At 42.0% G+C, this 12,750-nt stretch overlaps 1 protein-coding gene across 2 annotated transcripts in view; it reads right to left on the reverse strand.

The window, feature by feature from the left end:
• Positions 1-4,354: 4,354 nt before the first annotated feature.
• HSF2BP (heat shock transcription factor 2 binding protein) overlaps positions 4,355-12,750 on the reverse strand; it is a 116,527-nt gene continuing 108,131 nt past the window's right edge. For both annotated transcript variants that reach the window (XM_033232617.1, XM_033232618.1), the window contains one exon: positions 4,355-5,125. In XM_033232617.1, coding sequence (XP_033088508.1) covers positions 4,917-5,125 — 209 coding nt within the window. In that variant the 3' untranslated portion in view covers positions 4,355-4,916. The remainder of the gene's footprint in view (positions 5,126-12,750) is intronic.

A 12,750-nucleotide genomic window follows, 5' to 3' on the forward strand; every position in this document is an offset into this window, starting at 1 on the left:
GAATGAAGAAAAGTTTCAGAAATAGATAATGGTAATGATTATAAAACACTGTGACATATTTAATGCCACTGATTCTTCACTTTAAAATGGTTAAAACATAAATTTTATGTTAGGCATATTTAACAATTTTAAAACTTTTAAAATTACAAATTAAAAAGGACAGTAACAACAGTTTTCATTTTGTAGCATGCACTAACTAGCACATTCAAAGACTCCGATTTCTTATTCTACATCTGGAGATAAATTTAAATGTGTGCATTCTCAGAGCAGAGAGGCAGCCATGGCTCTTAAAGAGAGAGTTTGTGAAGACAGAGGTGTACCAGTTATCTCTTGCCCTTCTTACCTGAGCCTGGACTCAAAAAGCATCCAAAGACCTTTCAATGCCCTACAGGATGCCACATCCTACACTATATCAGGGTCTATACTCAGGATCCTACACTGGCTGGAGAAGTTCTGAGGCATTCTCAGCATCTATGCCATGGAAGACAGCAGAGCAAACTTCAGGACTTCTCAGAAAATTAGTAAGTCTGCAAAAGTTTTTATCAACCTTTTCCATTTATATTAATGTGTGGCAAAATAGCTAACGGCAGGTCCAGCCAAATCAATGGAATGGGCAGGCATATTTACAAGCTTTATTCAAAACCTCTGTAAACCAAAAATACAATTCTAAGTCCCTCACCCATCTGAATGGACCCCTCCTCTTAGCCAAGGGCATTCCAAAGTTGGCCTGAAAAACTAGTTTAGGCCGTGATGGGGCGTGGAGGTCAGACAAGCCTCATTATGTCATGATGGGAAGTGGAGGTCAGACATGCCTCATTATGCCCTCCGCCCTTTGGAATCCAGGTACAAATGACTGGGATAAACATTAAAACAGAGATCTTGAGACTTTTTGTTGCAGTAAGACACCAAATTCTAGCCTGACTCTAGTATAGCATCACATGACAGATACCAGGCCCTGAAAGAAATCAAAATATTTTACCCAAAAATATATTTCTTTGACATACTTTGAAATGGCCCTGCAAAGTTGTCTCTTGTGGGGAAAAATTTACATTCTGTAGAGAATCCTTTTCCTCTTCTCTGATCCAGGAGAGAATTAACTAAGAGTCTGGTACCTTTTTAAGCCTGATAAGAAACATTTCCAATCTATTCTCTCTGAAGCCTGCTACCTGAAGGCTTCATCTGTATAATAAAAACCTTGGCTCCCACAACAGATACTCCCTCCTAGGGATTCCAGGTCTTCTGATAATAACTTAACTCTTTTAATTAATTGCCAATTAGAAAATCTTTGAATCTGCCTGTGACTTGGAACACACCCCCCGCCCCCTCCAATGGTCCCGCCTCTCCAGACAAAACAAATGTATTCTACATCTTACATCTATTGATTGATGTTTTATGTCTTCCTACAACGCATAAAACCAAACTGTGGCCCGTCCACCTTGGACACACGTTTCCAGAACTTCCTGGGACTGAGTGGCCACTGGTCACTCACATTCGGCTCAGAATAAGTCTCTTCAAATATTTTACAGAGTTTGACTCTTTTCGTCAACACTTCCTTGACCACGGCCTGACTTCCAGTCTTGTTCTAATTTTCTTCAGGCTCCAGACCTGTGATCCTATGCTTGGTACTGTAACTTTAAAATCCTCTGGAATGAGTGAATGGCACAGGCGATATAACTGTATGGAACTAGAAGAACTCTGTGGCATGAGGCTTACCCCAAGCTATGCCATGAGGAGGCGCAGGTCTCCAAAGCCACACAAAGTCTCCATATTGCTCTGTCAGAACAAGTGTTTGCTCTTTTCAGGCTGAAGAGAAAGCAGCACTGATGGTTAATGAGCTGCCAGACAGCAAGAGGCCTGCTCGGAGCCGTGTGGGGGAAGGGGTGAGGAAGGAGGGAGTCAAGTCTGACGTCTGGCCTGCCAGGTTTCACATCTTTACATACAAACTGACGGTGCCAAGGAGAAAAATAGTTCCTTAACTTAATAAACGTAAGAGGAATTCTGTTAAAATTACATTTCAAGGTTGGGCACGGTGGCTCACGCCTGTAATCCCAGCACTTTGGGAGACCGAGGCGGGCAGATCACTTGAGATCTGGAATTTAGACCAGGCTGGACAACATGGTGAAAACACGTCTCTACTGAAAGTACAAAAATTAGCCAGGCATGGTGGTGCAAGTCTGTAATCCCAGCTACTCAGGAGGCTGAGGCAGGAGAATCACTTGAACGAGGAGGCAGAGGCTGTAGTGAGCCAAGACGGCACCACTGTACTCCAGCCTGGGTGACAAAGCAAGACTCTTGTCTCAAAAACTAAAAATAAAAAATAAAAATATAGGCCAGGCACCGTGGCTCATGCCTGTAATCCAGCACTTTGGGAGGCCGAGGTGGGTGTATCACCTGAGGTCAGGAATTCAAGACCAGCTTGGCCAACATGGTGAAACCCCATCTCTACTAAAAGTAACACAAATTAGCTGGGCGTGGTGGCAGGTGCCTATAATCCCGGTGAGTCAGGAGGCTAAGGCAGGAGAATCACTTGAACCCAGGAGGCGGAGGTTGCAGTGAGCCAAGATCACGTCATTGCACTTCCAGCCTGGACAATAAGAGGGAAACTCTGTCTAAAACAAACAAACAAACATTTCAAAATATATGCACTATTTTACTTTGATTTTAAAATTCACAAGATCTGCAAAGTACATGCTTTTATGAATACCTTTTCAAAAACTGACGTTTTCTTTAGATCACTAGTTGTAGAAAAATTAAAGAACCTACGTATTCCTGTTGACCTTTGTATGAAGAGCAGGAGGCAGGTCACTCCTTAAAACTGGCCTTATGTACTTTTCCTGGGATATACATTCAAAATATGGATTTGTCATATGTTTCTTCCTGAAAGAGTTTTCATAAGAACTCTTGCTATTCTTAGCACCTCAAAATCAGGAGAAAATAAATGATCCTTCTTAATCACATCCATCCACTAATTAGCTAAACTACACAACATCCAAGAGTCTGGCCAACGCTCACTCCTCTCTATACACTGTTGACCCCATCTTTGGCAGGAAAAGGTCCTGTAGTGCTAGAGGCAGCATCCCTCATTACCTTATTAAATAAATAGCAATCAAAAAGAAGACAGTACCATGCTATTAAGCATAGAAACACAACATTCTCAATTTTATTCACCAATAATCAGGACCTACAGAAGCACACAGCACAGATGGATCGATTTCTGCCTCCATGAATTTTAAATTGCCTTTTGCAACATTCCTCTGGCTCAGATGAGCTAGTGTTCCACAATATGCTGGCTCGTGAAATCACAAGCAACTGTGCCTTCCTCTACACTTCTTCACTCAGCCTTAGCCTTAAATTGCACACTGCCTATAAAAATCTACTTAAAAGAAAAATGAAGTTACTCTAAATGCCATATGCAACAAAACAGCTTATTCTTGTAGATGGGGCTGCCACTGGCGGAGTGCACCTTCATTTGTTTTGCTCTTACAGCATGCCCAGAGCCCAGCAGCCCTTCAGCATCACACCAAAGGAAGCGGCCCAGGAAAAAGAGGGAATGTGTTCACTAACGTGACTCTAAGGATTGATTTAAATGGTGACGTGGTGAGGCTTTGTGTCCCACCCACATCACAGCCTGAATTATAATCCCCGTAACTCCCATGTGTCGAGGGAGAGACCAGGTGGAGGTGACTGGATTACAGGGGCGGTTTCCCCCATGCTGTTCTCAAGATAGTGAGTTCTCAAGAGAGCTGATGGTTTTATAAACATTCGGTAGGTTCTCCTGCATTCATTCTCCTTCCTGCCACCTTGAGAAGAAGGTGCCTTGCTTCCCCTTCAACCATGACTGTAAGTTTCCTGAGACCTCCCCAGCCACAGTGAACTGTGAGTCAATTAAACCTCATTCCTGTATAAATGACCAAGTGTCAGGCATTTCTTTATAGCAGTGTGAAACAGACTAATACAAACGGCAACTCTCACCAATCATGGTATCCGTGAGAAATGAAGTGTATTCTCCCTTGTTCTCTGCCAATGGCCTAGAAAACAAGCTGGATGGCAACCAGTAGGTAGATAAAACAGATACGGCAGGGCCCTGGCATACAGGCACACCCATGCACAAAAATGGAGCTGGAACTATCATTTCATTTATGGAATCTCAACTAACTGCATGTGTTCTAATCTATTATACAAGTTGTTTTTACACTATTTGTTATAAGAAAAATAGGACTTCTAAGTTTATAGCCAAAGGATCCGGAACAGTTTAAGGAGAGTTTTTTTTCCACCAACCAAGAGTAACATAGTAACACGCAAAGATCAACTTTCTAGTATCAAGTTTAGATTTTAGACAGCAGGGGTTGTAATATAACTCTTCTGACTTTCTTTATTCAAAAATAAAACAGGCACAAAAGATACAGAACTAAAATGTCCAGTGTCATCCGAAATAGCAGGTTCACCAAAAGGTTATAAAAGTAAACTTGCATTTTGGGGTGATTGATTATAATTACTAGAGACAGAATGAATTGCTTTCCAAAGAAATGTATCTCAGGAAAATGCTGACCAATGGGGTAGATGGTTATTTAATTTCCCTGTTTTATAGGTGAACCTATCGGTCATGGTCTTTTGAGCAGCAAGAAACTGCCCTAAGCAAGCCCTCTTCCAGCCAGCACAGACATGGACCGCTTTTCTGGAAGGACAGGTTCTTTCATGGCCTCTTCCTTGGCAAGCTTAACCAACCACCTACAAGTACTCTCACTGCCAAGGCAAGTTATGTGGGATACATATCAATTCAGGTCCATCTCTAGTCAATCACATTTTGCCAACTCTAACACATGGCACGTGGTGACAGTTTTGCAGTATCAAATGAGGGATCTGGGGAAGAGAAGGGACACCGGCATTTTCACCAAAACCCTGGTGGCCGAGCACACCTACACATTATGCTGCACAGTGTGGAGATCTTCCAGGAGCTCCTGGGCTGCGGTTTGCAGGCGGGGGTTGCGGCTCTTGGACATTGCCAGGATGCGTTGCAGGGGCAGGGAGCTCCGGAACTCAGAGGCCGACTTGGAGAAGACTTCAGGTTCCAGAACCACAGACTGGACAAGCCTCAGTACATGAAGGCACACCTCTGCATCAGGATCTAGGGGGAAGGTAATGATTCTGGTTAGAATAAAATGTTATTTTTTCTTTTTGTTTTATTTTTTGAGACAAGAGTCTCGCTCTGTCACCCAGGCTGCAGTACCGCGGCATGATCTCTGCTCACTGCAACCTCCGCCTCCCAGGCTCAAGAGACTCTCCTGCCTTAGCCTCCCAAGTAACTGGGATAACAGGTGTGTGCCACCATGCCTCGCTAACTTTTTGTATTTTTAGTAGAGATGGAGTTTCATCATGTTGGTCAGGCTGGTCTCGAACTCCTGACCTCAAGTGATCCACCCTCCTCGGCCTCCCAAAGTGCTGGGATTACAGGCGTGAGCCACCACGCCCGGCCTAAAATAAAATTTTCTACTGCAATCTACCCCTCAAGGGGTTCCTGGCCTTTCTGAATAACAGGTTTGACAGTTTAGAAAACTACAGGCTAATCTAGAAACAGAGTCAATGATATAAAAGCTTAGCTCATAAAAGCAGCATCAAAAAACTCAACAGTCTAATAACCATCATCTTCAAATACTACAGTCACACCATCTTCAAGTGCTAAACTAGAAAGATGAGGGCTTTCTATGTTTGCCAGTAAGGACTAAACTCTGATTTTTTAACATCTTGCCCAAATTCCTATCTAAGGGGTCTGGGGAGTCATGTCCTACAAATCATAAATTCTCATCAGATGGGTTTTGTTTAACCCTATATATTGTGACTCTCCAACCTGACTCTGGCATAACATTATGAGACAAGGAAGAAAATAATAATATTTTACCCCGAAATACGTTTATTTGCCATATTCTGAAATGGCCCTGCAAAGCTGTTCTTTGTGGGGGAAAATCTGCATTTGTAAAGAATCTCTAACATAGCTAAATCTTTTTCTTTGAGATCCTCCCAATCCTAAAGAGATTAACTAAGATCTGAATAAGAAACATTTGTCATCTATTGTCTCTAAGGCAGCCACCATAAGAATTCAAAAGAACTCTGATGTTCACAATCTTTACCTTAACCTGAATATTCCCTTTCTATCAATCCCAGGTCTTTACCAATCAGAAAATGTTTAAATTCACCTACAGCTTGGAAGTCCCACGCCCCCCGACTTTGAGTTGTCCCACTTTTCTGGACCAAACCAATGTATTTCTTAAACGTTTTTGATTGATGTCTCACACCTCTCTAAAATGTATAAAACCAAACTGCACCCCAACCACCTTGGGCACATGTTCTGAGGACCTCACTCATATTTGGCTCAGAACAAATCTCTTCAATTATTTTATAGAGTTTGACTCTGTCAACACTAGCATTCTGTCCACTTAGTATCACTTCTTTTTCACTCCAACTCCAGCACATCCCTCGGGGGCCACATACACGTATAGCACGCATCAGGGGCCACTGAGTTTACACAATGTCACTGGGTATATAAAATTCACATTGTTTATTTTCCATGGGAATGGCCCCAGGAGTCATAGAATCTGGTAGCTTTGCATACATTGTAGCAACCACTAAAAAATAGCTAGACAACCCACTGGAAGCTTCAATTCATCACCAGAGTAGAGCCAACTTTCCTTACCATTCCTCTCTACTGGCAGCCTTTACAATGCTATAAATTCAACTTCTTGACTGGGTACTGTAATTAGAACCAGGCTCAAAATCAGCACCTCTTTCTTAGCACATTTACTTTACAAAAAAAGAAAGAAAGAAAGAAAGAAAGAAAAAAACCTTTTAAGACGTAGACTGAAAGAGCAGACTGAACAGTCTCTCAGTGGGAGCTGCCACAGCACTAAGCCCTAACAAGAAGCTCCTCACCTACAGAATCGGAAGACTGCTGTGGCCAGGGAAGCTAAAAGGCAATCCGCTCTAGCCCTGGGGGAGGGTCTAGGAGCCATCTGAAGTCCGACTGTTAGAGTCCTCCTACTTTGGGGGAAGGAAGAGGAACTTTCTCTAGTAGAGACCTGCCAAAGATAAGGGGCAGCTAAGGCAGACACAGAGGCAAGGACAAAAGCCATGGGTGAAGACGCTTTGGCAACGGAGCCCTCATCCTAAGCTCAAGGAAAGGTTAGAGGAATTTGAAGCCAGTGGGATGGAAGGTACATACACAACAACAAAACCCAGACCCACCTCAACTCCCCAACAATGACAGCCCAGCAGAACAAGAGGAGTGGCCATTCCTGAGTATAACACTATCTACCCACCTCCTTCCCCTCTACAGAGAGGGTACGCTATGGCCCAGAGGCCAAATGTAGCCCATGACCTGTTTCTGTACAGGCTGCAAGCTAAGAATGGCTTTACTTTTTTTCTTCTTTTTTTTGGAGACCGGTTCTTGCTCTGTCTCCCAGGCTGGAGTACTGTGGTACGATCATGGCTCACTGCAGTCTCAATCTCCTGGGCTCAAGCCATCCTCCCACCTCGGCCTCCCAAGAAAGCGGGACCACAGTACATGTGGCCACGCCCAGTTAATTTTTTGTATTTTTTTTTGTAGAGATGGTGTCTCACCACATTGCCCAGGCTGGTCTCAAACCCCTGGGCTCAAGCAATCCTCCTACCTCAGTCTCCCAAAGGGCCAGAATTACAGGCATGAACCATTGCACCCTGCCAGGTTTTACATTTTTTAAGGGTAAGTTTTTAAAAGTAAAAACCAGAAGAACAATATGCAACAGGGACTACATGTGGCCCTCAAAACTCGAAATATTTCTTATTTCACCCATTACAGAAAACGTTTGTTGACCTTGCCTACAGCCCTCCACACAATGTCCAACACTGAAATCAAAAATTACAATGAAAAGGCAACGGAGGCCAGGCGCAGTGGCTCATGTCTGTAATCCCAGCACTTTGGGAGGCCGAGGCGGGCAGATCACAAGGTCAGGAGTTTGAGACCAGCCTGGTCAACATAGTGAGCCACCTCTATTAAAAATACAAAAATTAGCTGGGTATGGTGGCACAAACCTGTAATCCCACCTACTCAGGAGGCTGAGGCAGGAGAATCGCTTGAACCCAGGAGGAAGAGGTTGCAGTGAGCCAAGATTGTGCCACTGCACTCCAGCCTGAGTGACAGAGTGAGACTCCATCTCAAAAACAAACAAACAAACAAAAAAAGAAGGCAAAGGAAACAAAAGGCTCATTGTCAAGTGACAATCAACAGAAGCAGACACACAGATAACCTGGAATAATAATACAGGAATTTCAGAAAAAGAATCTGAAATAAATATGATTAATAGATGGGAAAACACTGTTTTAAGGTACTTACACTATACCTGAGGCTCAGATTATTATTTAAAGGTAAACAGTCATGCAATGCATAACATTTCAGAGGGCTTCATTCTCAAATTCTATCAAACAATTAAAAAAGAAATAATAGGCCGGGCGCGGTGGCTCAAGCCTGTAATCCCAGCACTTTGGGAGGCCGAGACGGGCGGATCACGAGGTCAGGAGATCGAGACCATCCTGGCTAACATGGTGAAACCCCGTCTCTACTAAAAATACAAAAACTAGCCGGGCGAGGTGGCGGGCGCCTGTAGTCCCAGCTACTCGGGAGGCTGAGACAGGAGAATGGCGTAAACCCGGGAGGCGGAGCTTGCAGTGAGCTGAGATCCGGCCACTGCACTCCAGTCCGGGCGACAGAGCGAGACTCCGCCTCAAAAAAAAAAAAAAAAAAAAAAGAAATAATAGAAATTTTAAACAAGTCTTCCAGAAAACAGAAAAGGGGGAAATAAGTCAACTTTTTTTATGAGGCCAGAATTACACTGACACCAAAACTAGATAAAGATGTTAAAATAAAAGAACAGACCAATATCCCTCATAAACAAAGACACAAAAATCCTACACAAAAAAATAGCAAATTGCATTCAGCAATATATAAAAAGGATAATACTTCACAGCCAATAGATACGTATTCTAGGAATCAAAGGCTGGCTCATTATTTGCAAATCAGTCAATGTCACCCACCATAACAATGGACTAAAGATGAAAAAAAATTATCTCTTCAATAAATGTAGAAAAGTCTTTTGACAAAATTCAACACCTGTTCATAATAATAATAATATTATTATTATTATAATAAACCCTCAGCAAACCAGGAATAAAAAGGAACATCCTGAACTAGATTGGGGCATCTACAAAAAACACACAGCTAACATCATACTTAATGGTAGAAGACTGAATGCTTCTTTCCTAAGATGAAGTACAATGCGAGAATATCCTACTACACCCCTATTCAAAAATCATAGTAGAGATCCTAGCCTGTGCAGTAAGGCAAGAAAAAGAAATAAAAGGTTTATTGATTAGAAAGGCAGAAATAAAACTGTCTCTATTTGCAGATGACATGACTGTCTATACAGAAAATCCCAAAGAAACTACAAAAAAAGTTATTAGAACTAATTGAGTTTAGCAAGGTCACAGAATACAAATTCCACATACAAAGTATCCACATACTTGTAATAAAAAATTGAAAATCTAATGCTTTTTAAAAACTACCATGTATTATATAATAGCACCAAAACATGAAACACTTAAGTATAAATCTCATGAAATTATGTGCAAGATTTCTATGCTAAAAAATGACAAAACACAGATATAAGGATCCACAGACATATAAATGGAGAGAATATGCCATATTTATGGACTAGAAGACTCAATATTGTTAAAATGTCAGATCTCCCCAAATTCATCTATATAATCAATGCAATGCCAACCAAAATCCAAGTTGAAATTTTAGCAGAAATCAACAAGTGATTCTCAAATTTATCTGGAAAAGCAAAGGAACTGGGCCAGACAAAACAATTTAGAGAAAGAGAAATGTTGGAGGAATCACAGTACCAGATTTCAACATTTACAGTCATCAAGAGTGTGGTACTGGTCAAGCGACAGACAAAGAGATAAGTGAAATAAAGTTAAGAGGATCCAAAAATGAACCACAGCTTTGTGAACTCTCAACGAAGGTATACATTCAATTCAATCAAGAAAGAATAACCTTTACAAAAAATGGTACTGGAAAAAATTGAACATCCATATGCAAAAACAAAGAACTTCAATCTATACTTTGCCTAACATACAAAAATTATACAAAAAATAATAACAGACCTCAATGTAAAACCCCAAATTTTAAAACTTCCAGAAGAAAACAGGAGAAAAATCTTTGTGACCTTGAATTAGGTAAAGATTTCCTAGACACAAAACCAAAAGCATAAGCCACACAACCAAAAAATGTATTAACCACACCAAAATTTTTAAAATCTGCTCTTCAAAAGATAGTTACAATGAAAAGCCAAGCCACCAGATGAGGACAAAACATTTGCAAAATACGTATCTGATAAAGGACCTGAATCCAGAATACACATACACCTCTGAAAACTCAGCAACAAAACAGCACAATAAAAACAGGCAAAGTGTTTGAAAAGACACTTCACCAAAGGAGATACACAAATGGCAAGCACACAAAAAGATGCTCAGCATCATGGCTACTAGAAAAATGGAAATTAAATCCACACCTATCAGAATGGGTAAAATTAAAAAATAAAAACCTGAAAATACCAAGTGTTGACAAGAATGAGGAACAACTGGAATGCTCATAGATTACTGGTGAAAATTTAAAATGGTGCAGCCACGCCAGGCACAGTGGCTTACGCCTGTAATCCCAACACTTTGGGAGGCCGAGGCGGGCAGATCACCTGAGATCAGGAGCTTGAGACCAGCCTGGCCTACACGGGGAAACCCCATCTTTACTAAAAATACAAAAATTAGCTGGGCGTGGTGGTGCATGCCTATAATCCCAGCTACTTGGGAGGCTGAGGCAGGAGAATCACTTGAATTCGGGAGGTGGAGGTTGCAGTGAGCTGAGATCGTGCCACTGCACTCCAGCCTGGGCAACAGAGCAAGACTCTGTCTCAAAAATAAAAAATATAAAATAAAATAATAAAAATAAAATAATAAAATAAAATAAAATGGTACAACCACCTGAGAAAACAATTCGGCAATTTCCTATACATTTAAACACATACTTACCATGTAACTCAACATATGAGTTATATGCTGAGACAGTTGTATGTCACAACTCACAGAACTGTCTACTAACAAGTGAATTTTGTTCTATGTAAATTATAACAAATCTGGCTTTATATTAAAAATAAGAAGGTGGCCAGGCATGGTGGCTCCCGCCTGTAATCCCAGCACTTTGCGAGGCCAAGGTTTACCAACCTAAGGTCAGGAGTTCGAGACCAGCCTGAAAAACATGGTGAAACCCTGTCTCTACTAAAAATACAAAAATTAGCTGGGTGTGGTGGCACGTGCCTGTAGTCCCAGCTACTTGGGAGGCTGAGGCAGGAGAATCACTTGAACCCCAGAGGCAGAGGTTGCAATGAGCTGGGATCACACCATTGCACTCCAGCCCAGGCGACAGAGTAAGACTGCATCTCAAAAATTTTTAAAATAAAAATAAGAAGAAGAAATTAGATCCTCGGACCCCTCTCCCCTACTCCCTGCCTCTGGACAAATGCCCCTTCCCTAGGAGAGACTGGACCTTTCTCTTTCTTCCTTTCTCTTTCTGCCTTTCTTCCTTTCTCTCTTTCTCTCTTTCTTTCTCTTTCTTTCTTTCTTTTTCTCTCTTTCTTTCTTTCCTTCCTTCCCTCCTTCCCACCTTCCCTCCTTCCCTCCCTCCCTCCCTCCTTCCCTCCTTTCTTCCTTCCTTTCTTCCTTTCTTCTTTCTTCCTTCCTTCCTTTCTTCTTTCTTTCTTCCTTCCTTCTTTCTTTCTTTCCTTTCTTTCTTCTTTCTTTCTCTCTCTCTCTCTCTCTCTCTCCTTTCTCTCTTCTTTCTCTTCTCCCTCCCTCCCTCTCTCCCTCCCTCTCTCTCTCTCTCTCTCTCTCTCTTTCTTTCTTTCTTTCTTGAGAGATCCTGTCGCCCAGGCTGGAGTGCAGTGACACAACCTCAGCTCACTGCAACCTCTGCCTCCCTGTTCAAGTGATTCTTCTGCCTCAGCATCCCGAGTAACTGGGATTACAGGCACCTGCCACCATGCCCGGCTAATTTTTATATTTTTAGTAGAGACGGGGTTTCGCCATGTTGGCTAGGCTGGTCTCGAACTCCCGACCTTAGGTGATCCGCCCATCCCAGCCTCCCAAAGTGCTGGGATTACAGGTGTGAACCACCCCACCCGGCCTGGACATTTATTTTCTAAAGAATCTCTGGAGATGAAATATCAGGCACAATTGAGGATGGAGGTTCTGTCTGAAAAACACGTGGATTAGATAAACACATACCTACAAGCTCTAAGACATTCCCTCTATCCCTACTTTGTTTCCAGAGTGTATAGGCCTTCATCCCTCCAGAAAGAAGGGTAGGTGAGTCTTCTCTGGACAATCTGAACAATCCAAGACAACACAGTCAAAGATACTGACCTATGCGTTCCCAATTAATTGATGCACCAGCTCACAATGCAGAAAAGTTCAGAAGCTCCACCCACATGCTCACAGCTTCCAATCAGCATTATAAACCCCACTGTTAAACATGACCAGACAACCACACATTGCCAGACACCTGAGAAAAAGATAGATGGCTATCATTTTAAACAGGAACAAAAGGAGGACAAAGAAAAGATTCTGCAGCTAGAAGAAAAGTTTTAAAAAATTATTGTTAATATCTTC

The sequence above is a fragment of the Trachypithecus francoisi genome, unplaced genomic scaffold (assembly GCF_009764315.1).
Source record: "Trachypithecus francoisi isolate TF-2019V2 unplaced genomic scaffold, Tfra_2.0 Lachesis_group14, whole genome shotgun sequence".
NCBI lineage: Eukaryota > Metazoa > Chordata > Mammalia > Primates > Cercopithecidae > Trachypithecus > Trachypithecus francoisi.